This window comes from Juglans microcarpa x Juglans regia, chromosome 3S (assembly GCF_004785595.1).
Source record: "Juglans microcarpa x Juglans regia isolate MS1-56 chromosome 3S, Jm3101_v1.0, whole genome shotgun sequence".
NCBI classification, from domain to species: domain Eukaryota; kingdom Viridiplantae; phylum Streptophyta; class Magnoliopsida; order Fagales; family Juglandaceae; genus Juglans; species Juglans microcarpa x Juglans regia.
In genome coordinates this window covers 25,059,389-25,084,322 of record NC_054599.1, presented here as the reverse complement: position 1 = coordinate 25,084,322, position 24,934 = coordinate 25,059,389, and the positions used below count along the sequence as shown (strand labels likewise).

General features: G+C 35.2%; 4 protein-coding genes across 13 annotated transcripts; 2 read left to right on the top strand and 2 right to left on the bottom strand.

The window, feature by feature from the left end:
- Nucleotides 1-629: 629 nt before the first annotated feature.
- On the top strand, nt 630-1,777 carry LOC121258375 (probable carboxylesterase 2). Its single transcript, XM_041159882.1, has one exon. The coding sequence runs from the start codon at nt 736-738 to the stop codon at nt 1,684-1,686; it is 951 nt and encodes a 316-aa protein (XP_041015816.1). The 5' UTR covers nt 630-735; the 3' UTR covers nt 1,687-1,777.
- A 1,184-nt stretch (nt 1,778-2,961) lies between these two features.
- On the bottom strand, nt 2,962-5,369 carry LOC121258355 (probable carboxylesterase 7). The gene is made up of 2 exons (XM_041159860.1): nt 5,202-5,369; nt 2,962-4,356 (listed from the first exon to the last, which is right to left on the bottom strand). The coding sequence occupies exon 2, from the start codon at nt 4,308-4,310 to the stop codon at nt 3,111-3,113; it is 1,200 nt and encodes a 399-aa protein (XP_041015794.1). The 5' UTR covers nt 4,311-4,356; nt 5,202-5,369; the 3' UTR covers nt 2,962-3,110.
- Nucleotides 5,370-6,369: 1,000 nt separating this feature from the next.
- On the bottom strand, nt 6,370-7,772 carry LOC121258364 (probable carboxylesterase 1). The gene is given in 2 exon segments (XM_041159869.1): nt 6,370-6,890; nt 6,893-7,772. Coding segments are annotated over 2 exon segments (1,077 nt in total). The 5' UTR covers nt 7,659-7,772; the 3' UTR covers nt 6,370-6,579.
- Nucleotides 7,773-12,740: 4,968 nt separating this feature from the next.
- Nucleotides 12,741-23,089, top strand: LOC121258324 (polyadenylate-binding protein RBP47-like). 10 transcript variants are annotated; one of them, XM_041159804.1, is made up of 10 exons: nt 12,820-12,968; nt 13,513-13,748; nt 13,831-14,089; nt 15,677-15,867; nt 18,552-18,969; nt 19,830-20,310; nt 21,944-22,011; nt 22,091-22,221; nt 22,488-22,584; nt 22,721-23,089. In XM_041159804.1, exons 1-10 carry the CDS (start codon nt 12,939-12,941, stop codon nt 22,853-22,855), a joined length of 2,046 nt encoding a protein of 681 aa, XP_041015738.1. In that variant the 5' UTR covers nt 12,820-12,938; the 3' UTR covers nt 22,856-23,089. The 10 variants fall into 10 exon arrangements, with proteins under 10 accessions (XP_041015742.1, XP_041015739.1, XP_041015744.1 ...); XM_041159803.1 differs by having other exon boundaries at nt 12,823-12,968; nt 21,932-22,011; XM_041159805.1 differs by lacking the exons at nt 12,820-12,968; nt 13,513-13,748; nt 13,831-14,089; nt 15,677-15,867 and adding an exon at nt 12,779-12,797 and having other exon boundaries at nt 21,932-22,011.
- Nucleotides 23,090-24,934: the final 1,845 nt, after the last annotated feature.

Below are 24,934 nucleotides of genomic sequence, written 5' to 3'. Positions count from 1 at the left end.
CAATCGTATGTAGTTTTGGAAGTGCGCAGGCAGGCAGGCCTCCGCATGAAAAACATTAACGATACACCCAAAAAACGTTTAATCTCTGCATCTCAACGAATAAAAAATCCTTTACACTATAGAGATCGATTTCAGCTTCCTGAGGAGATTAGAGGGTATGTTACAGTACAGTACTGTTACTCCCAGATAAGGACAGCATGTAAAAAGGTATTCCTCCGTTATTAAAATTTGTGCAAGTTGGGTCATATTTTAAAAATATATGTTATTGATTAGTGAGATAAGATGAGATGATTTTAGATTAGTGAAATAAAATATTATTATAATATTATTTTTTAATATTATTATTATTTTAAGATTTAAAAAAATTAAATTGTTTATTATATTTTGTGTGAAAATTTAAAAAAATTGTAATAATGAGACCAAATTTAGACACGAATTCATCCATGGACCTACGATCATATCATCTTTCATTCAAAAGGTCACTTGAAAGTTGAAAAGTTGCCACAAATCACATTGTTTTTCTTGGAGCCTATTCTTCATTGCTTATCTAGTCCCTAAAAAATGTTATTAATTTCCTCTTACTTATCCCACCGCCCTCCATCCCTCATATGATCATAGACTGGTTGTGATTCACGTGAAAAATATTCTGCAAACAAAGCGTACACGATTAATTAATGGGTAACCCCTCCTATATTAAGACTAGTAAATTGTGTACTCCTCCTTACAACTTCAACAATGGATTCCGTGAGAAGTAGTACTTCTGAAGTTGCACACGAATTCCTCCCATATTTCCGCGCATACAAAGATGGACGAGTAGAGAGGCACTTCGGTACCGATATAGTCCCTCCATCACTCAATTCCCACAATGGGATTTCCACCAAAGATGTTCAAATTTTTCAAGTTGCAGGCCTCACAGCACGCGTTTACATCCCAAGCACCATCAGCCCAGGCCAGAAGCAGCTTCCAGTTATGGTGTATTATCATGGCGGAGGCTTCTTCATGGGCTCACCATTCTGCGCAACGTATCACAACCACGTTGCCTCTCTCGTAGCCGAGGCATCCATCGTTGCGGTATCTGTTGATTACAGATTGGCCCCAGAACACCCGGTGCCGCTTGCTTATGAAGACTCTTGGGTTGCACTTCAGTGGGTGATTTCCCATTTTAATGGTGATGGTCCTGAAGCCTGGCTGAGAGAATATGCAGATTTTCAGAGAGTTTTTCTTGTTGGGGACAGCATAGGTGGCAATATTGTGCACAACATGGCTGCGCGGGCTGGGGTTGAAGGTTTGGCCGCAGGTGTAAGAATTGCAGGAGCTTGTCTGGTTCAGCCCTATTTCGCAATGAAAGAAAGCGCCGGTACTGGCGTGGAGGACAGATCGTGGCTTTTTTCGTGTCCAACAACAAGCGGGTTCGATGATCCGAGGGTGAACCCGGCCGAGGATTCGAGGGTGTCGAGGCTAGGATGCTCTATGGTGCTAATTTTTCTTGCGGAGAACGACGATATGAGAGAGAGGGGTTTGCTCTATTATGAGACGTTGAAGAGGAGTGGGTGGGAAGGTGAGATAGAGATTGTAGAGACGGAAGGAGAGAAGCACGTGTTTCATTTGTTCAATCCAAATTGCGAGAAAGCTCTTGCCTTGTTGAAGAGCTTGGCTTCTTTCATAAACCAGGACAAGGCTACTTAACCAACCATGCATTCAGTGCTATTACTTCCGAATTTCGAATCAATTAATGTTCTATTTGATGTATCAATAAATGAATTTACATGAATATAAATTTTGTGATCTGTTATGAGTACTATCTCTTTTTGGGTTGAGATTCCGAGAATTAAGGTCTAATACAATACTTTTGTTGATCGTTGAAAAAAGATAGGAATACTTTTGTTCATCGCTGAGAAAAGATAGGGGCAGAGGATAAGGAAAAGAGGACTACTATTGAGCCATATGAAATTTATCGCTTATATGCACGTAGGAGTGGCAAAATGTGACACGACCCGTTAACTCAATACGAACACGACACACGATAAAAGTAGATTAGGATTTAGCTTTAACAGATTCGAGTCAAAACGAGTTGACCCGTTAAAAAAGTTAAAGTTACAATTATACCCTTATATCTAAAAATAAAATTGTTGAGATTTTATTTTTGATATTTTTATTGTTTGAATTATAATTTTGAATTTGTAGTTAGTTTTTTATTTTTATTATAGATATTGTGATTTTAACATTTATATAAAATTATACTAAACTAACTAGGTCAAACAGATTAATTTCAAATTTTTTTAACCTATTTATATAAATTAGTCAAAATGGGCTGATACAACATAACCCATTATATTAATAGGTCGTATTAAGATTTGAGATTTTGACACGATAAGATTAACAGGTCAGGTTAGGATTGATCCATATAGTATAATATACATGTATTGACACAATATGAACACGACCCATTAACACGATTTGATATCCCTATATACATGACCTCCTTGACGTGGCATCATCATATTGTGCCACATAGTTTATAAAATTTAAAAAAAAAAATCAAAATGGGAGGAGAAGAGATCAAGCAAAAGAGTGCGCAAACTAGCTTGAGATCGAACAAAAAAGATTCGAGCGAATAAAAGGATTCAACGTAATTACGTCCCTTGGTCCATTCAATTAATCTAATATAATATTAAATGCGAAAAGGGTTTTGTAGTTTTGTGACATTATATTGGGTACTTAGCCAATGCATGCTCATCTCAATGTGAATAAAGAAATACTTTAATCCTAAATATATTTTATAAAAATAATATCATAAATGATATGTTAATTTTAAAATTATTATTATTGTAACTAAATTTAATGTATCACATTAAACTACATAAATTTATCAATGAGTGGTTGAAATAGCATGCTATTAGGACCGCGTGATAATTTCTTTATAGGAGAATGACTTGTAGGAACCATACATTCAATCAGGCTGAATAGATACCATATACTTTCAATATCAATCAAATACCAAACAACGACCCTTGCATGCATATGGGTGCACGTGGCCCAAACCCAAATGGACCCAATTTTCTAGCACTGCAGAATACGGATTGAGTTGCAACCAATTGTTTGCGTGTCTCTCAGGGCTCGCGCCAATTGATGAAAGAAACAATCCGGTCGAGCATAGCCACAGCATTTTCACCATCTGGGTTGTCCAAATGGAACACATGGCCCTCCCCCGATGTCTCCATGACCTCAACAACCCCTCCCCACCCACTATTCTCCAGTAAATCACGGTAATACAACCCTCTATCCCTCAACAAATCCTCCTCTGCAACACAAACCAGCACTTTCCCACACCCCAAGCTCCCCAGTTTCGGATCCGTAGCTGGGTTTATGTTCGGGTCATCGCACCCACTTGTCGCTGGGAAAGTAAAACGCCACAAAGCATCGATTTTTGCTTTCTTCTCAGCCTCGGCCACTTCGCCACCAATTGGTTCTTTGCCCCAGAAATATGGATGAACTAACACAATCCCTTGGAGCTTGACACCACTCAATCCTTCTGCGCCTACTCTCAAGCCCATGTGGTGCGCAATAGTAGCCCCAGCGCTGTCCCCAGCAAAAACCACTCTTCCAAAATCTACAAGCTGGTTTTTTAGCCATTCATCTGGACCCTTACCACCAACATGGGACGCAACCCATTTAAGCACATCCCATGAATCGTCATAAGCAACAGGAACAGGGTGTTCTGGGGCCCTCCTATAGTCGACAGAGACAGCAACAACTTTGGCTTCGGCAACGAGGGAGTTAAGGTACCGATGGTATCGGGGAGAGAAAGCAGTGTCGACGCAAAAGCCTCCACCATGAAAATAAACAAGGAGAGGAAGTTTTTCCAGGGTCTGGCTGGTGGTATTGGGTCTGTAAAGCCTGGCAGACACGCCTGTTTCTGGGGAGATAACGACGTCTTTGGATTCAACCCCTGTTTGGCGATCAAGGGATGGAGGAACGACCTCCGTGCCTACCATTCGCTCTACTCGACCATCTTTGTAGATTTTAATAAAGGGAGAGTAGTCAACTGCAATGTCACTGCTGCTTGCATCGATATCAAGGGAAGAAGAACGAGGAGGAGGAGAAGAAGGAGAAGAAACTACGATGAGACTTGCTTTTCTCTGGTTTATGGAAGATCTGAAAAGGACAGGGTTGGATAGATCAGATAGAGCAGACGAAGCATGCGCATTCGAGTGGAGAACGCCGGGTCTCCTCCGGGGTATACAAAACTTGGAGGGAATCAGAGACAGAGAGAGGGAGGAAGAGAGAGATAAAGAGAGGGGCTGATTCATTTTCCACCCTTCGAATTTTCTTCTAACAAGACTTCTGAGATGATAGGCAAATAAGGAAAACTCTCGTTGAAGGCAAAATGGCGCACCCATGCGCACCGACGATGACGTGGAATGGGGCTGGATTTAATAATTAATGAGAGTTCATGTTCACCATTTTTATTCTTCCTCATTTACCCCTCCCCGTAGATGTTGTAAACTAGAAAGTCATTTTCTTCCCCATTAAAGAGGAAGATGAAGCTCTTGCCAAAACCACAAATTTCTCCAGCAAAATCTCTCCATTAAAGAGGAAGACGAAACTCCTACAAAATCTCTCCCATAAAAACAAAAGAAAATGACCAAATGTTAGAGAATTTTTTAAGTGTTAATTCATTGGTTGTTCGATTTGAGTCTCTAGTGACAACAAAATTTAGATTTTAGAATCACGAATGCTTTTATAAAAATATTCTTTAAATATTAAGTTCAGACAACAAGATGCTCACACTTGTAAAAATTATAGAAATTGAAATGATCTTTACAGTAATAACTTACTAATCCTTGAAAGCGAACAAAACAAAACGTGAACTATATACCTGAGATTTCAAGCTGAGAACTTATAGGATTAACTTACACCCTATTTTAATTTTTTTCCAAAACAGGAGATTCAGCTTCACCTTCTCCATTATGTACCGATTCAATTTTTTTATCCCAAAACCCATATGTTCTTTTGACTTTTTTATTTTTTATTTTTTAAAACTGTAAATTTGACTTCACCGATTGCCAGTAAAGCACAACCAGTGATTCTTCTTGATCTTCTTTTGTATTTATTTTTAATATAAAAATATTAAAACTGACGTCATGTGTGCTTAGTCCGCGGGATGGGTGCGCTAAAGCGCCTGTACCTAGCATTTTCCGACAAATAAATAGATTAAATCATTAAAGTGCCTTCCTTTGGATGCTAGCGGACTTTCACGTTTGGTGAGGAATTATATATATTTACACGTTTATAACATTGGACATTGAATAGAACGTGTGTCTCGACATTACAGCCTGTTTAAGGTCTCTTTTGGTTCCAAATAAAATGAGATGAAAAATAATAGTAGCTTGATCACATGCAATAAATAAAAGCCACCAATTCTCACATTTTTCAAGTTCAAAAGGTGTTTCAACTCTCTGTTTAGTGATATAAATTATAATTAATATATCCGATCCATTCAATGAGATGTCAAAGAGCACTCTCAATAGTTTATGTATTTTATCCTTTAAAATATATTATTAAAATTCAATTTTTTTATTTTACATAATAACTTTTATAATATACCATACATCAATTTATCTATTTTTTCTTTATATTATATTATTTAATAGTTTGTTGGAAAAAAAGTACAAAGAGAGAGAAATTATTGTGAGAGATAAAATACATGAAAAGACAATAAATAAATAAAATATTTTACATTGTGAATAATTCACTCTACATTTAGCTGAACACTGTAGTAAAATGTAAAATACATTTAAAAATAAAGAATCCGTTGGAGGCAGTTTCAAGTTACTTTTCTTCAAATTTTACATAAAAATGAGTTTTACAAAATCTATTGTGAGTGCTCGTATAAGTTGAAGTTAGTAATTGATATATTATGCTCAAAACACAATCTTAATATCTTTAGGTGAGAGATAAATATTGGGATCGAAAAATTGACATGAGAAACTATAAGTATTGCTTGTTTTATATAGATCATATATATCTATTTTTCTCACACTTTGAGACTCTTAAATTCAAGCAGAAGAATTTATATATTTTTTCTTAATACATACCCAACCCCCTCTCAAAACAAAGCATACATTCAGCCATTACAATCATCCATCAAAACCACTAGATTTTTAGCCGACAGTCTATAATTAACAAAAAGAGAATTCATACTCTTTTTTTTTTTTTTAAAAAAAGATGACGGTACTACAATTTTATTGATAAACCCTCACTTGTGACAGAGAAAAACCGTAGTTACATCAAGACACCTAGAGGCTACAGTAATATAATAAATAAAAAAGGCCAAACCCAGATATCAAGATGACTTAAGACATCCTAAAATGAAAAAAACACAACAAAGTCCTTGTAAAAAATTACAAGAGGCCAAAGCAATAGTAAGATTTTATACTCTCCTTCAATAAAAACACCTCTAACAAACTCTCTAAATATAGACATACTTCTGATTTATAGATACTTATAATAAGTCCCACAATTTTACAAATCTCATAAAATCCATCAAGTTTTTTTCCAAGAAGATTTTACATGCTCTTAGCCTTGCTTGACGAAGGAAGCCAACCTGTCCACGAGATCTAAAGCTTTCTCGCATTTGGGCTTTCTCAGATGGAACACGTGGTCCTCCTCCTCATGTTCCACAATCTCCACCGTTCCTTTCCACCCACTTTTCTTCAAGTCTTCATAGTAAGCGGTCCCCCTCTCTCTTAAATGGTCCTCTGCAGCCACAAAAATCAGCACCCTCTCACATCCTAGCCCGGTCAGATCCTCTGCGGCTGGTTTCAGCCTAGGATCCTCCAGACCTCTATTCTCCGGACACATGTACAGCCACATCTTATCATCCCCGTACCTCCAAAATACGGGTGCACCAAAGCCAGCCCAGACAGTTTTACACCGGGCAAACCGCATGACCCGAGACGAACAACCAGGTGATGCGAAATGTTTGCCCCGGCACTGTCGCCCGCCAAAAAAACCCGCCGGAAGTCCGCATGGTTATTCAACCACGGATCGGGGCCATCTCCATTTGCATGGGATGCCACCCACTGAAGCGCGGCCCACGAATCCTCGTAACATGCCGGTATCGGGTGCTCGGGGGCTAGCCTATACTCCACCGAGACGGCTATGGCTGAGGCTTTGGCCGCGAGAGCGCTGACAAACTTGTGGTAACCAGGATTGAAAGCAGATTCAATGGAAAACCCTCCTCCATGGATGTAAACAAGGAGAGGTAGCTTCTTGTTCGGTTCGGGTATCTGGGGCAAGAAAATACGCGCAGAGACTGGGGGTTCGGACGAGATGACTACATCTTTGGATCGAACGCCAGTGCGTGGGTCATCAGAAGGGGGGACTTTCTGGGTATCAGAATGCATGAATCTTTCCACACGACCATCTTTGAAAACTTTGAAGAAGGGGAAGAACTCGTGGGTTATCTCATCGTTTCTTGATGATTCCATTCGTGTAAGTATGTAGTTGGTACGAGGTGTTGATCGGAACAACAAACTCGACGATATTTTGGGTTTCCAATAAGAAGTTAGCAATGGGATTAGGTACATATATAATATGGTCGTGTTTGAGCTACTTCCATTTTTTTGCCGTTTTCTTTTGACGTGGAATCGCATCGACGCCTAACTACACTTCATACCCGTCAGTCTGCATTGCAAAATGGGAGGGCTAGATAAGATTGGTAGATCTGTCAATATATTTTGCCATTCTGTGAAAATAGCAGTAAGATTGTAATAGCAGTAAGATTGTAGATCTGTCAATTTAAATTTAATATTCAAATTTATTAAATATTAAATTAACATTAAATATTATTAATCATTATTATTATATTCTAATTAAATTAATATTAATATTTATCAAATTTATTAAATTTTAATATTAATAATAATTATATTATAATTAACTTATCATTATAATTAACTTAATAATTAATATTAACTAATAAATATTAACTAATTAATTTATTTTTATCACATTTTATATTTAATAATAATAAATCGAACCAAATTTCTTAATTACAAAAAATACCTACATATTTTGTGAGAGAAGTGAGAATTAAATATTCTAATATTTAGATAATCTAATGTTCATCTACAAATTTAGAGAATCACTGCAATAGAAGTCTAAAATTTTATAGAGATGCACAATCCAATATAGTGGTTTTTTGGCACATATTGGCTAAAATTTAGCTATCATGGGAGTTTGGCCAAGCCAATGAGGATGCTCAAGCATTAGCATTGATCTATGCATATGCATATGTAAAATCACCTCTTTTGCATATCCACTTTGCCGTTCAAGCAAAATTTTCATATTGGCTTATGCATATTTGAGACAAAATAATAATAAAATATTATTATTAATTTTTTGCTAAAATCAATTTTTTTATATATTTTTTGTAATTAGCATCTACTACATACATTTGACATTAATAATACAAATGCAATAATAAAAAATATAATTTTTTTATATATTATATTAAAAATATAATAAAATGAAAAAATATATATATAATATATTATAATAATAAAATGAATGTGCAAGTAAAGATTTGTTGTGTTGTTGAAGGATGGAAAAAATAAAAGGATTGTGAGAAAGAGAGTGAGAGGAGAGAGAAATAATAATTAAAATATGATTTGTATAGTGAATAGTAGTTATCCAAAATTGGATAAGCATTGTTCATAGGTAGCTAAATATTTGGATATGTTTAAGCCAATATGGAGGATTTTAGGGTTATTACGCAAATATGACTTTACATATGCATATACATAAACCAATGCTAATGCCCTTATAAGAGCATTATCATTCGCCAAATGCATATTTAAATTTTAGCTAATATCACTGTGGAGGGAAAAAATACACTAGCCCATAAATTGGGTCCAGTCCATCAAGATATTACTAAGGACAAAAAGGAGAACCATGAAGAGATAAGAAAGGACATGAGAGAGACATTAGGGCTGTATAGTGTCAGAGGATTAGGGGGAGAAGGCAGAGGCTCAAAAGAAGAAAGAAGAGTGTTCATGCAAAGAAGATCTGCCAACTCATGACAAGCTGTCATGTACAGTAGGGAGGTCAGGCAAGCCTATAAGAGGAGAGACCCAGACAACATAAAGAGGGAGATTTTTAGTAAAATCGAAGACTAATGAAAGAGGGACATCGAGGCGAAAAAACAGATTGAGAGATCAAGAATACAATCAACAGATATTCTCCATACAATGAGATGTGAGGATCCATGAGTGATTGTAAACAGATATATATATTATATTGGAGACTTCCCTTCCAAAAAACCCCGTGGACGTAGGTATATTGCCGAACCACGTAAATCTTGTGTCATCTCTTTTTACTTTCACTACATTTATTTTTCATTCACCGTCATGGACGTACGAAACACTACTGTATAGCTGCATGGGAACACTGCCGGGAGCTCCAAATAATTCACATCGCTGCACCGGGGATGTGGATTTGCCCAGACCCGCAAAAAACGACATCAACAATCACGTAAATTTATATTTAGTTATTATATTTAAATTTAATTTTTATATTAGATTATTCTATTACTCTCTATATAATAATAATTTAATAATTTATTTTATTTTTATCACATTTTGTAATTCTACCAATTAAATGATAAATATTAATTATATTCTAATTAATTTAGTTTATTTGCTTGAAGTGAGAAACTAGTATTTTAATATTTGATGAAGTAATTGTAGTTAGCTATATTTGATGAAGCATGATAGCTTAAATTCAAATTGTTTTAAAAATAAACAATCTAATGCGGAGTCTTTTTAGATAAATTATCTAAATTTTAACTATTTTAAACTTTGACCAAGTCAATAAAAATGATTTTAAGGGGTCGATCCGCATGGCCAACGATCAAGTAAATTTATTGTTTGGTGTAATCTCTTGTTGCAATGAAAATTTGTTAGAAACTGTTTGGTGTTATTCGTAATAGCAATAACTTTCTGCCATTTTGTCGTCTCTGTTTTTGCTGTCCCTGTTTCTTTTCCCCATTATACAGGGTGGAAAGCGAAGATGATGTAGTGTTCAGAACACCACAAATCCAACAGCGTAAAAGAGGAAGGACAGGGTATGGTCCGAAACATTATAGAAATTCTTGATTCACCCTACACCTATTTATTTCTTCAAGTGTTTTGAAGAGAGTGACTCTTGTTTAATCTCCATGGTTAGGGAAGGAAAAATCTTTCATTTTCCCCTAAAACCTCCAAACCGCCATTTTGGTTACTGCATTTTTCGTTCTGCGTCTAAATTCAGCTAACAGATCCATTCAAGCTCTAATTTTGAGTTCATTTTGGTTTGAAGTCTTACTGTACATGTGAGAAGCAGTCTACACTGGGTAAGGTGGTAACCTACAAATTACAAAAATAGAATAAAATAAAATAAAATTTTCCATTTATCTTCCGTTTTAGAGCTCCACTTCTGGTTTGAAACCATAAAACTGCACAACTCGATTCAATTTCTGAAAATGGACAGTTCAAGCCAAAAAGAAGTAGGTGTTCTAAATAAGTGACTTGGGTATAGAGTTTAATCACCTAAATATTAATGGTGGATTTCATATATGTCTGGTGCTTTAGATGGACATGGATGGAATGAAAAAAAGCCAAAAATTGAAGGAACTCGTGTAGATACGAAGTCAAAGATGAGATTGCAAAGCAGGAATTTCAAGATCTAACATTGGAATGGTGGAAGTCGGAACTCGGGTTTGGGTCTTTCGTAGGAAGAAGATACAGCTTTTGGGACACTAGCATTTTCATAGGACAGTTTGAAGATGGGAATAACAAAGAGAACATGGTCGGGGACGAAGAGTACACACTACACAAGCAGAAGGGACTTGTGTAAAATTCAAACGAAATAAATTTCTAATTTTCTGTTGTTTAACCATGCCACGTCGGCACGTATTTCACATCGCATTTTTTTTTCAAGTATATATAACATTTTTTTAATATTTAATACATTTGGCAGGAGCAGAGTGAGAGATGGAAAGGGTTGCTCATTGATAAGACAAAACACTAAAGACACGTGTTTCTATTATTTCTCTTGATAATGCTAAATAATAAGCTTAGAGTACACAAGTTTTATGCCGCCTCTAAAAAATAGGGAAATTCATCCCAAGAAAGTTCTTCTTCTTCTTCTTTTATATATATACGGGGAGTCGTACGCCCAACTAAAGAAAAATTTTAGCTCTAAGGGCGAACATCATATTTTCATAATTGTAATTATTAAAATTTAAATTCACGACTTCTTATCTGTCAAATTATACAGAAGCAAGTCTTTTATCAATAACCAACATCCTTGATAAATAGAATATAACCATAAGTAGTTGATCTAAAGTTGAACTTCGCTTGAGATCTAAGAAAAAAACATGAGCAATCATCACGTGACTCAAAAAAGTAATAAAATTTAGGAAGTCCTTATAAATTGTGACGTAAACGGTTTATGTTTTAGCCACTCTTAAGCTGCATTTAGATGTTTAGCTGACTTCAATTGAGCTCAATTTTTTATGAATAGTAGTTAAGGAAGTTATGTAAAGGTTATTTAAACTGAGTTTAAAGTGTGTTTAGATGTTAAAATGAGTTTAGTACTTTTTATAGAAAATTAAAAAAAGTTGTGAGTCTCACGTATAAAGATGTGTTAAGTTGAAAAAATTATGAATTTCACGTGTAAGGAAGTATTAAATTGAGATGAGTTTAATAATTTGAGAGTTTGATGTTTAAATGTTAGATTTAGCTTAAAATTAAACTGAATTTAGCTGAGTCTTGCAACCAAATGCAGCCTTAAAAGATGCATCGAGTTTTGTCAAATGCCTTTAAAATTTTGTTTGGGCCAATGGCCCGGAAAGGGCCCATATCAAATGGATAAGAGAGTCAGCCCGAGTACAATATTCAAAAAAGTGAACCATAAATAGAGTAATGGATGAAGAAAAAACAACCTTAGGAATCTAAAGAAACTCTAGAATGGATAATGGGCCGTTGACCCATGGCCCATACGAAGGATTCAATTTTTTTTTTTTGAAACGACGAAGGATTCAATTATTGAAAGAAACATAGGGATGATGGGAAAATTGTATAGGAAGCAAAACCAAAAGGTCAAGGGAACATAGGGTTGGGGTTGTAACTAAACAATGATTAAAGAGCTTTATGCCCGAAGCGATTAACTTCAAAATAATCAGTCAACGCCGTACCGTTTCAGTGGGGAAATGTAGGGCAGCCCATTCAGAACGACGCCGTTCAATGATCTCATTTCCTTTTCTCTTTCCTCTCCGTGCGTGTTGGTTCGAACCGTATACCAAATTACTAACGACAGGCGCACAATATACTTCACTGCACATTTCTAATTTCTTAACGCATATATATTGTATTGTAAAATGAGAATATTTTTATAAAATAATAAGTTATTTTATAAAAGAGTTTTATTATTTATTTTATAAAAATGTATTTATTTTGTAAAATAAATATAATGTGTGACAGTTAGTTAGTGTGAGGATATTGAGTAGAAATTTTGTTTATAAAAATACGTATTCATCGGAGTGTTTATCATTTCTCATGCCAAATTACCGACGCTTAGGGTAAAAAACAATTACCGATGCTTAGATTGCGCGCAGTCGGTGTGAATTCTGAGAGAATAGATGAGAGAGAGGGGGAGAGAGGACGTGCAACGGTCGAAGCATCTAATCATTTTGTTTTGCTCACGAGAAGATACTCATATCAAACCCCCCTTTCTCTCTCTCTCTCTCTCTCGTATTTTCTTTTTCTTGTTTTTTCAGGCTTTCATTTTATGGGCAAAAATGAGAGATAAAGCCGTAGAATAACAAAGTTGAGAAACTAAGAAAGGAGCTGCCAAATGCCTTTTCTTCTGCTTCCTTTTTGAGCTTTAATACAATGGCTGGCAATCCATTTTCCTTCATCAAGGTCAGTATTTTCATTATGGTAATATTGTCTTTTACATTTATATTTTTGTAGTGAATTGCATGTCTCTTTGTTTTGCTTAATTTGGTGATAATAGAATACTCGGCATAAGATTCCTTGTGTTCTGGTTGTTTTTTAATGGGAAACATGTGAACTGTCCGATCCATGTGTTGGGTAGTCAAACTTTTTTTTCCCTATGTTTTTGGCTTTTGCTTTTATCAATGAATTTCAAGCTGAAGCAAGCTGAATTTTTATGATATATTTTCTTCTCTTCTGCAACAAACTAAGCCTTCATAGGTATTTTGTTTTCTTATTTGTACGGAATCAATTTGCCCTATTTTTAGCTCAATCTTGTTTGAATTGTTGTTCCTAGAAGCAAGGCATTTAGACCCATATCATATATTCCTGTGATGATTTAACGTCTGGGTACTCAGTCAGGCGGGGTTGTCAATTTCAGGCTTTTGTTGATCAAATTTGGTCGATTCTCGTACTTTCTCTCTTGCTACGTGGATAAGCTTTTTAACATCAGTCAGTTCGTAAATTACAGGATATTATTGCAATAAAGACCCCCAAGAAATCTACATTGGTGCTTAGGATGATCGTCTTCGTCTTTGCAATGGTGTGTGGCGTGTATATATGCTCAATTTGTCTAAAGCAAATTAGTACTCACGGCAGGGCCGGATTTCTTGATGTCCCAGTGATTCAAAAGCCATGTCCAGAACCTCAAATCGAACCATGGGAAATTCCTTATGTTCACTACCCTATACCTAAAACCTATAGCAGGTAATTGCTACCTGTTTAATCTTGTCTTCGGGTACTAGTTACATTTCACTGATATGAACTTACTTTTTTGGTGCCTAATTAGGGCTGAATGTGCACGTAATCCTGTTCGATATTTCGCCATTTTATCAATTCAGAGATCCGGAAGTGGATGGTTTGAGACATTGTTAAACAATCATACTAACATAAGCTCCAATGGGGAGATTTTCTCTGTTAAAGTTAGGAGAAGTAATATTTCAACTATCGTTGAAACTTTGGATAAAATTTATAATCTTGACTGGCTCAGTAGTGCCTCAAAGAACGAGTGCACAGCTGCAGTTGGCCTAAAGTGGATGCTTAATCAGGTGAGTGACGTCTCTCTATTATTCAATCTATACTCTCTGCAAATTAGATATGTTATTTTTTTGGCTGAGGGGACATAGCGTGCATCTATTGATGTACATTTCCTTGTGTGGAGCAGATGCTTTATGTCTCCTTAGATACTCATCTTCTTCTCTTTCATGATGTCTTAAGTTTTTGGATTAATATTAAGTTATTAACTTAGTAGCCGAATAATCACAACAAAATGGATTCATCCCCCTTTATGCTTACACGTATATAACAGCTATTGAAATTTCCATATAGGTTCTAATGTCCCTAGAATATAGTTTTATTTTTTATGTGCATGATTATGGTAACAAGAAAGTGAACTCTATCCACCCACTTTAACCATGGACATTTCTGTTTCTTCAAACCAAAAGTCCATGATCCTGCATCCTACCCAAGTCAACCAAAGGTCAGGCTCCCTCCCCTCCCCTCTTCTCTGTATTGGCAATCAAATTCATTCTCAACCCAATAGGTCTTCAAATACAATGTTTTCAGGGTAGCTGAATTTTCAGATTTCTCTTGTTCAATGCATTTGCTATGGTTGTAAACTACAAAACAAGCTCAGTTTTCTGGTTAAACTCAAGAGCCTAATCCATACTGTTCTACTTAAGATATGCTAAATTATATATATATATATATATATATGTATCTATGTATGTATGTACATAAATATAATGCTTCATTGTCCATTCTAAATCCTCGTAGTTAGAAGTTGTTTTTATGGACAAACAATTCAATATGATGATGACATTCTGATCCCTTTTTTGTTTGTTTCTTGGATAAAAAAGATGTACACTTGGATCTGTCATAGTGGTGCAGTATCTGTGCATCATGAAGTAATACTAACACAACAGAGCTGGTTAGTGTTAATGCTGCCAAAGAGATTTAAATTCAAACTTACCCGGTTTTTCTTTGGAAATGGGATAACTTTTTTCCTGAAAAAGTCAAAGAATGTGTTCTATTACATTTTCTCGCTTTATCTGGCAAGTTATGGACTTATCCTTTTTGTGACTTTCTTATAAATACCAAATGAAAAGGCCTTTGCTTTGCTTTTGAATATTCCTTCTTTCCTTACTCCTGGTAGGCAGAAGACAACGGGGTGAAATTTAGAAAATCTGAGCCAACGAGCTTTAGTTCAAATGATATTTCATTCCTTGTGAGTAAAGGATGGAGAGTAAGGTTATGGGTTCAAAATACATTTGAGTTCATTTTGTAGCGTACCAGGAAGAAAGAAATAAGTTTTCATGATTGGACTAGCTTCTGACTGGTGTTGGTGAATGAAAACCTTGGCAACAAGTAGGCAATCCTCCAGATCTTGTGGGGTCTCAGTAGTTGGGAACTAATTCCGAATTATTACCGAGAATAAAGTTCCCAATGTGTGAGCTTTTCTTTTGGGGGTGTTAAATTATGTGTTTGTATAAGACATGTTGTGCAGATGAGTTTCTGTGTACTTTGCTACTTACATTTGGTCTGGTAGCATTTTGTAGTTAGACACACAAAACGGTATGCATGTTATACTGGTCTGTTTTATGATAGATTTACTTTATATTGGTGTATTATTGTAGGGTTTGATGCAGCATCATGCAGAAATAGTAGAGTACTTCAATGCATGGGGAGTTTCCGTTATATTTCTCTTTCGAAGGAATCTTTTGCGTAGAATGATTTCAGTTTTGGCAAATTTGTATGATCGTGATGCTAAGCTTTTAAATGGAACTCACAAATCTCATGTGCATTCACCCCATGAGGTCTCTCTCTCGCTCTCTCTCACTCTCACACGCGCAAGGCTTTCAACTTCCTTTTTTTGGAATTTTTTTATTGTGGTTTCATATATAATATTTTCAACCTATTAAGAGAAATGATTTCAGGCAGAGATACTTGCAAACTACAAGCCTATGATCAATGCAACGTTGCTGATACCCAATCTGAAGCAAGTAGAAGAAACAACTGCCAAAGCTTTGGAGTACTTCAAGAGCACCCGGCACATCATTGTATACTATGAGGACGTAGTAAAAAACGATACTGTAAGTCTAACTAATCAGCACATAGCTGCTTTAACTTAACTGTTTATGATAGATAGTGTACGCATTATCAATCTATTTATACCTCTAAATTGAGGTTCAACATTTGCACTCAAAAGTGAAAATGAAGATTCGAAAATACCCTCTAAAGGTTTACATGTTTGCAGAAGTTGATAGATATTCAAGATTTCCTGAAGGTTCCACGTAGGCAATTAAAGAGTCGTCAGGTGAAGATACACAAAGGATCCATATCTAGTCAGATTACGAATTGGGATGATGTCCAAAAGACGCTCAAGGGGACTCATTACGAGAGTTTCCTGCATGCAGATTATCGAAAGTAAAGTATTTGCGGTTGTGCGGGTGATGTATATACCATGCACCCATCTCTAACCATTTTCTTTTTATCCTTGGGAATTTTTTCCAACAGGACACCTCACTTGCATTTTGCTTTCAGCTTCTTTGTTCTTTGTGATCCCAGCTAATAATATTCTATTGATTCTTTTTTTCTTCCCTCTCTCGTTCTGGATGAACTGGGTTGGTATATGAGCTGATCAAGAAAGAGAAGTGCTAGTTCACTGAGGAAATTTTGTGTCCCTAAGGATTTGAATGTTGTGTAATATAGGAGAATCTGATTTCGAGGGAAAGTTGTATGTAATTTGGTCGTGTTATTAGAATGTAATTAAAATAGTTAAAGCTATGTCTTTTTATCGGCTTAAATTTTGAAATCAGACCGTGAGTTAACATGATATTAGAATAGAAGTTCTACTCTATAACTAATGTTTTTTTTTTTTTGTTGGAAGTAATGCAGGCCATAATTGTTATTTGCAGTGGAGTGAGTTGGTTGCAAATTAAAAACAGATAAGAGCATCCTTGAAGGCAAAGCAATGTAATTTGAATTCCATAACATCTACCAAGCTAAGAAGTTTGACACGTGATCATTTGGTTACATGAACAGTCAACATGCGTTCAAAGGTTGTTCCAGATGGCCACGTTTGACTGGTAAACGCGACATGTAGGGTCTAAACAGCCATTTTTTGACCAAACCACGAGCCGTTTTCAAAAAAAAAAACAAAAAAACAACTTTTTGTTGGTGGAGATGAAGATGAATCCATGAGCTTGTCAAACGGCCAAAGAGTTTCTAATTCTTTGGAGGACGCCTCTGACTGTCTCTATATCTCCGGCGCTATATTATAAAATTACCAAATTGTATCTCCTTCGTCAATGAATTATATAAACTACCTGATAGAAACATTTTTAGTTGACTGATTCCTTCTTTAATTCAATTATTAATCTTGAGTTACATAATCTTAAGTTATTTTATTTATAAATTAAGCCAGTGTGTAAAACATATTATTCACGTTATTGATATGATAAATTTTGATTTGTAACATTTAAATTTAAAAAATTTTATTTTAAATTAAACTATATCATATATACGTCTTGTTAGATGTGGTATCCATTCTTATTTATAAATAAAATTTTATTAATTAAAAGAGATATCCTTACGAGGTTTATGTATCATGTATTGAATAAATTAGCAATATCACTTACTAGTTCATACGTAAAAAATAAAATGTATTTAAAATAAAAAAGGAAAATTACGACTTTAACATCAAACATTCTTATTATTAATTTTCGAAAAAAAATAGAGGATAACCAGTTTTACTAGCTATAAGAGCATTGATATTGATTTCATCAAAATTATTTTTAAAATTTGATAACAAGTACATAATTTTTATAAATCTAAAAATTTCTTAGCCATAACTCCACATTGAATTAGCCATTAAATTCATCAAAATAATAATATAATATTATTTTTTCAATAAAAATATTTTTATTTTTTTTATATTTTACAATTACACTAATTATATGTTAATTACTAATTTAATGATTTTTACATTATTATTATAAGACAATTAGAGATTAAACGTGAATAAAAAAGACATTTGAAGATTAAAAATAAATAAAAAATAAATTTGATGAGTGAATAGTAGCCCTTCAAATTTGAAGAAACCTATTCATTTACTGTAGCTCAAAGTTTCACATTTATCTTTTTGACTAATCTAATATATCTCTATTTTGATGAAATTTATCAAATTTTGTATTTGATTAAACTTTTGAAAAAGCTAATGCTAATGCTCTAAAATGTTGAATATAGAAGTCTTGAAGTGGACGGTAGAGGCAGGATGATTGAATCTGCACCGTCAAATATTATGGTGGGCCTCGCCGATAAGGGGTCCCGCGCGTCAGCCGTGTTGCTGACGGTGTAAACGAGGGGGTGGGGAGGGTTCTCAATTCCTCTACTGTCTACCACTCAGCACTAGGGAGGACCCAGATCCGCCGCCTCCTTTTAAACCTTCCTTAAACCGTTTTCAACCCTCTCTCTCTAGCTTCTCCCCTGGTCTTGCTCGTTCTCAAACCATCTCTCTCTCTCTTACACGCGCATCATAAACCTCAGGACAGAGAAAAAGAAGGAGAGAGAAGCAAGACAAGAGAGCATGGCGCAGTCAACGAACGGCGGTGATTTGAACACGCAGCAGCAACAGCAGCAATGGATGCAATCGCAGCAGCAACAGCAGCAGCAGTGGATGGCCATGCAATACCCGGCGGCGGCCATGGCGCTTATGCAGCAGCAGCAGCAGCAGCAGATGATGATGTACAATTACTTGCCTTATGCCTCTCCTCCTCCTCATCATTATCAGCAGCAGCAAGCTCAGATGCAGCATCAACATCAGAAGCATCTGGGTTCCCCGGACGAGGTCAAGACAATTTGGATCGGTGACCTCCACCATTGGATGGACGAAGCTTACGTCCACAACTGCTTTGGTCACACTGGCGAGGTCTGCATCTCTTTCTCTCTCTCTCTGTTTATATATTTATTATATATATATATATATATATACGCACTCAAACGTATGCAACTGTGTTTTGTATGAACGTTTGAAGAATCTGTGGATAGTGATTGAATCCAATTGAGTTGTAGTCAAGTCTTTGGGTTCTGATACATGTTGGGAATTTTACAGGCTTACTGGAAAATTGAAAAATTTTAAGTATTTGGCACGATGATGGTAATTGACCCTTTTTAATCTAAAGTGAAGGGGAAGTTCTAGTGTGTTTAATGATAATAAGTTGGGGAAGAGGTGTGTTACAATGAGCCTCTTATGGGTTTATGTGGAAATTGACAATGAATATTTGAAATTACATAAGATCAAATCGTATCATAACCTGTCGTTACAAGTCATATGATAGTCAAATCTAATGCGGAAGATTGCGATGTGCCGATGTGTACACAAATTATAAGTCGGGATATCCCATACCCATTATTATTCTGCTATGTACAGCATGTTGCACTATGGATATTTGGAATTACAACAATAGTACTGGCACTGCTAATTTTACGAATGTAGAGAGAGGGGGAAATGTAGCAGTGTCCTTAATTATACGAATTGGCACTAGTTCAGGTTTTATTATGCTGAAAATATTTCACAACTGAATTGGCTTCTTTATCAAATTCCTTGACCCATTCTATAGATGTGGGTACTATTGATTTAATTGCCTCTAATGCCGCTTCTGGCTTGCAGTTGTAGTAATTGTACGCTGAGGACTGCACCTTTTGACTTCTATATCTAACTTCTATGAATGACTTTATACCACCTTTCATGCCCCTGCTTTCTGACTTTCGATGCCACAAAATTTGCAGGTATTCTCAGTAAAGGTCATACGCAATAAGCAGACTGGTCAATCAGAGGGGTATGGCTTTGTTGAGTTCTATTCTCATGCTACTGCCGAGAAATTTTTGCAGACCTATAATGGTGCAATGATGCCAAATACAGAGCAGCCATTCCGTCTAAATTGGGCGACCTTTAGTGCAGGAGATAAACGATCAGATGCTGGTTCTGATCTTTCCCTATTTGTTGGGGATTTGGCAGCAGATGTAACAGATGCCATGTTGCAGGAAACCTTTGCTACTAGATATCCATCTGTTAAAGGAGCGAAGGTGGTAATTGATTCAAATACTGGTCGTTCAAAAGGTTATGGATTTGTTAGGTTTGGTGATGAAAATGAGAGGTCAAGGGCTATTACTGAAATGAACGGCATGTATTGTTCAAGTAGGCCCATGCGCTTAGGTGTTGCAACCCCCAAAAAATCAGCTGGACATCAACAACAGTACTCCTCACAAGGTATCTTTTAGACCTTTCATCTTCTTCTTTTTAACGCTTGTAAGATATACGGTGTTAATCTTCTATGTAGGACTGTGGCTTCAGTGTTTCTTAATATAGTCATTTCTGCTTGACCTAGTCATCTTACTGTCAACATCTCACCGTCAACATATTGTTGCATCATTGTAACCCTCTACCCAAAAAGGAAACAGTTAAAGCAGTAACAAAAAAAAAAAAAAAAAAGGAGAGAAATGACATATATACTCTTCATTACTATCTGTTTTTGAATTTTCTTGAGGAAATTACATGCTAGTCAGTCCTCTGTTCAATAAATGTTTGCTGTTTCTCTGTTACTTGTGGTGAGCACAAGGATTGGAAGTGTTATCATCATAACAATCATTAGAATATCTTATGTAGAATTGGTGGCTGCCAACTTAGCTTCGTTTCCCCTCTAAAACTCAACGCCCTCACTCAACTGAGCTTTGATACCTGATTAGCCTCAGCTACACAAATCCTTCTCCCAAACTAATGGAAGTGGGCCTCATCCCAAATGGTTGGAAGTTTTATTAATGTCATTTGTGCGTCGCTGATTGTTTTCTTTGAAATCCTGTTGATATCACCGGTGATAAGTCTCGAAATGTTGCTAGTTCATCTTTTGGTACTCATAACATCCTTAATGAGCTATATCTTCTCTTCTCTTCTCTTCTCTTCCCTTCCTCATTCATCCATTGCAACAACAACAGCAAATACTACCACTTGCTCTGTTACTTTATGGTGAAAAATGCAGCTCTAGTGTTCTCCATTTTGTACAAGAAGTTAGTTCCTTTCCAGAAATTGCCTCTACTCAATTGATTCAGCTGCCATCATTTCTTCTATAGATTTAATATTCTATTTCTGATAGGTAACTTAGGCATCCGATGAGTTTTGAACCTATCAACCTTCCTCGGCTCTATTTCTATGAGGAAGAAGGTAGCGTTTGAGTTAGAGCTCGTTTGCTTGTACTTTAACTTTTTAAGCCATCATCTCCTTGTTTTCTGTTTAGTTGACCTATTCTTTGGGAATTAATTCCTTTATGCTAACATATGCTAACAATTACTCATTCTTGAACAAATTAGCTATGGTGGTATGGCCATTCTAGTATCTACTACTGGTACAATGTCTATTGGGAACTCCTGCTCTATGAAACATGTTGATTGCCACATGTTATTGTTTGGCCCGAGGAGATGAATAATGTTCAAATTGATCTTGCAAAGGTGGTCAATAAAATTCATTTCATGTTTCTTACCTGGAATCCTAAATAATATTATCTTCATGTTTATTGGAATATATTGCAGCTGCCCCCCCCCTTCTCTCTCTCTCTCTCTCTCTCTCTATATATATGTAGTATTTTTGTGTTATATGTCAATGGATCATTCACCGGATGAAACTGTGTTATTTGCATTTTTTGCTTGTTGACACTAGGTGCTGATTTATTTAACTATAACTTTCTCAAGATTATTATCTACAACGTATCAACAAAAAGATTATTATCTACATGCTGTGTACTTTATAGAGATTATCTTCTAAATGCAGTGTACTTTATGTCTTACTCTCTGAAATTGGGCTTTGATTTGAAAATCGTATTCTGATTTTCCATATATAGCCTTGGTGTTAGCTGGTGGGCAAGCATCAAATGGTGTCACACAAGGTTCTCAATCTGATGGCGAGTCAAATAACACAACTGTAAGTCCATTTGAAACCCTTTTATGTGACCTATCTCAAACTTTATATACCATATGTGTATAATTAAGTGTTCTTGTAGATCTTTGTTGGAGGGCTAGACTCTGATGTCAGTGACGAAGATCTTCGGCAGCCATTTTCCCAGTTTGGCGAGATTGTCTCTGTGAAAATACCAGTTGGAAAGGGATGTGGATTTGTGCAGTTTTCCAATAGGTACTCTATTGTCTTGAGAGTTTTTTTGTCTTTGGACATAAATTATAAATAACTAGCATTAAAGTATCAAATAAATTATCTGAATTGATTATAGTGCGTTATGTTCTTTTGGGAATGGTAAGGTTTAACATATTCACAAGCACTAGAGCAAAGGAGATGCTAAAGGTCATGAAGGTCCTTGCTTCTGGATGACAACAGAGTCGTTATATTTGAGTTTTCATTGAAGTTACTGTGTACTTACCCCCTTCTGTTGTCTGTGGCCGTAGAAAGAATGCTGAGGATGCCATGCAAAGTTTGAGTGGAACAGTCATTGGCAAGCAAACGGTTCGTCTTTCTTGGGGCCGCAGTCCAGCAAGCAAGCAGGTAAGATCGTAATTAGCAGATGGTTAACAGTTAACAGTAAGCGTAAACCCCTGACCCCCTCCTCCCCCTCCACAATATCTCTCCTCTGACCAGTTTATCTTGCACATCTGATTTATTATTTAAATGGAACTGGCAGTGGAGAGCAGATCCCAGTAACCAGTGGAATGGGGGTCACAGCAGAGGGCAAGGCTATGGTGGCTATGGATATGTTGCGCCACAGACTCAGGGTCTGGGGATATATGCTACAGCTGCAATTCATGGAGCCTCCTAGTCCTAATGAGGGTGAAGCTATCACAAAATCGCAAGTATTCTGAATTTATGAGAGTTTGCTGTATTAATTTAGTTACCAAGGACATGATTGAAGTAGGATGGCTTTAGGTAGCTGCACCTCCTGTAGCTGGATTAAATTTTGATATCTTGGCCATGTTTTTTTTTTATCTTTTAAGATTGTATTAATACTTCATTTACAACTTCGATCGTGGTGGAAGGTTATGTCGTTGGGTGATTATTATTATTATTATTATTATTTTGGCGGGGGGTTATTTCAAAATTAAACTCACTAGCATTGGCATTGGATTGGTTATCCCAATCTTCAAAATTTGAAGAATATGTAATTTTTTAACTTTTAACTAATCGCTTAACACTTAAATTCTATATTAGATTAGCCATCACATTCTCTATAATAAAAAAATATTATTATTTTTTATTATTTATGTTTCTTTAATTACTTTTTATTTTTAAATGGCTTTTATTTTATTTTTCATAATCTTCAATAACTTCCAACAATCATATTCATTTTTATTTTCACAATCCAACAATCTATAATATAATAATCTCATATGTACATAGATGGTAAAATCTCATGTAAATAAAAATCTCATATGTACAATCCATAAAAATCCAATATCTATAATATAATAATCTCAAAATATAACAAAATATATTAAAAAAATATACTTAAACTTGCCACAGTATATTTCACATTTGAAAATAATGATAGAATTAATGTAGTTCATATTTTAGATGAAATCAGTTTGAATAATTTAATGTGAGCCAAATGTATATAATATTAGCTTAATTTGAATATGAAAAGACATTTGGCCAAGCCAATGCCAATGGACATTGGCTTCAAAATTTAGTCAATTTCACACTTTTTTAAATTTGCTTACTTCATTTAAATTTAATCCACACATTAGATTATCCATTCACTCTCTATATAATAATACAATATTATTAATTTTATAATTTTTTATCTAATTTATTTAATTTATTTTTATCACATTTTGTAGCTCTACCAATTAAATAATAATAATTATATTCTAATTAAATTAATATTAAAAAAATCATATTTTCAAAAGTCATTTAATGTTAATAACAAAAAATATTTGATTAAACTCATCTAAATTTCTTAATTACAAGTCAAATAGTATTTTTACTTAGAGTGAGAAACTAATATTTTAACATTTGCTTGAAGTAAGAAATTAGTATTTTAATGTTTGGTGAATCAATTGCAATTCTCCGTCTTTGACCAACCACTATTGCAAAAATATAAATTATTTTAGATTTTCTCAATTCAATGTGAGATGTTTTTTACATTAATTATATAAATTTTAGTCAACTTTCTTATTTGGCCAAGCCAATGAGAATGCTCTTAAAATCGTAAAGTTTATAGCCAAAGACCGACCTGATGGCACAAGACCTACGTCTCCAAAATGTGTCCCCCCCCCCCCCCCCCAAAAATAAATGTATAAAAAAAATCGTAAAGTTTATATTGATCATTCTTTTAAGATATCAGCTTGAGAGAGCACACAAGGTGGTAAACTAAATATTAGTGATTTAGGTTATGTTTGGATAATTTTCATATTATTATTATAATTTTTATAAATTTTTATATAAAATATAATAAATAATTTAATTTTTACAAATTTTAAAATAAAAATAATATTTTATTTAATTTTTAATTTTTATTTAAAATTATATCATTTTATTTAACTATCTAAACTGTAATAGTAAATGATATGCCATGGCATGCCACATAAGCAGTCAACAATGACATGTTGACCAAGCCATGTCAATTCATGCACAACGTCGTGCCTGAAGCATTTTTGGTTACGATGATACATTCGATTGTTGGGCCTTTAGCAGTGTAGCAGTGCTTTCACTCTTCTTTGATGCCCCTGTTTTTTTGGTATTCGATTTCTGTGCCTTTCCCCACGAGCTATGATGGTTTCAAGTTAAATATTCCTAAAGTAAATAAAACAAATAACTATAATATATAATCATTTTCATTTACAATCAGGCTCAATATTTTTTTCCCAAATCAGACGTAAATGATGATTCAGCATACAGC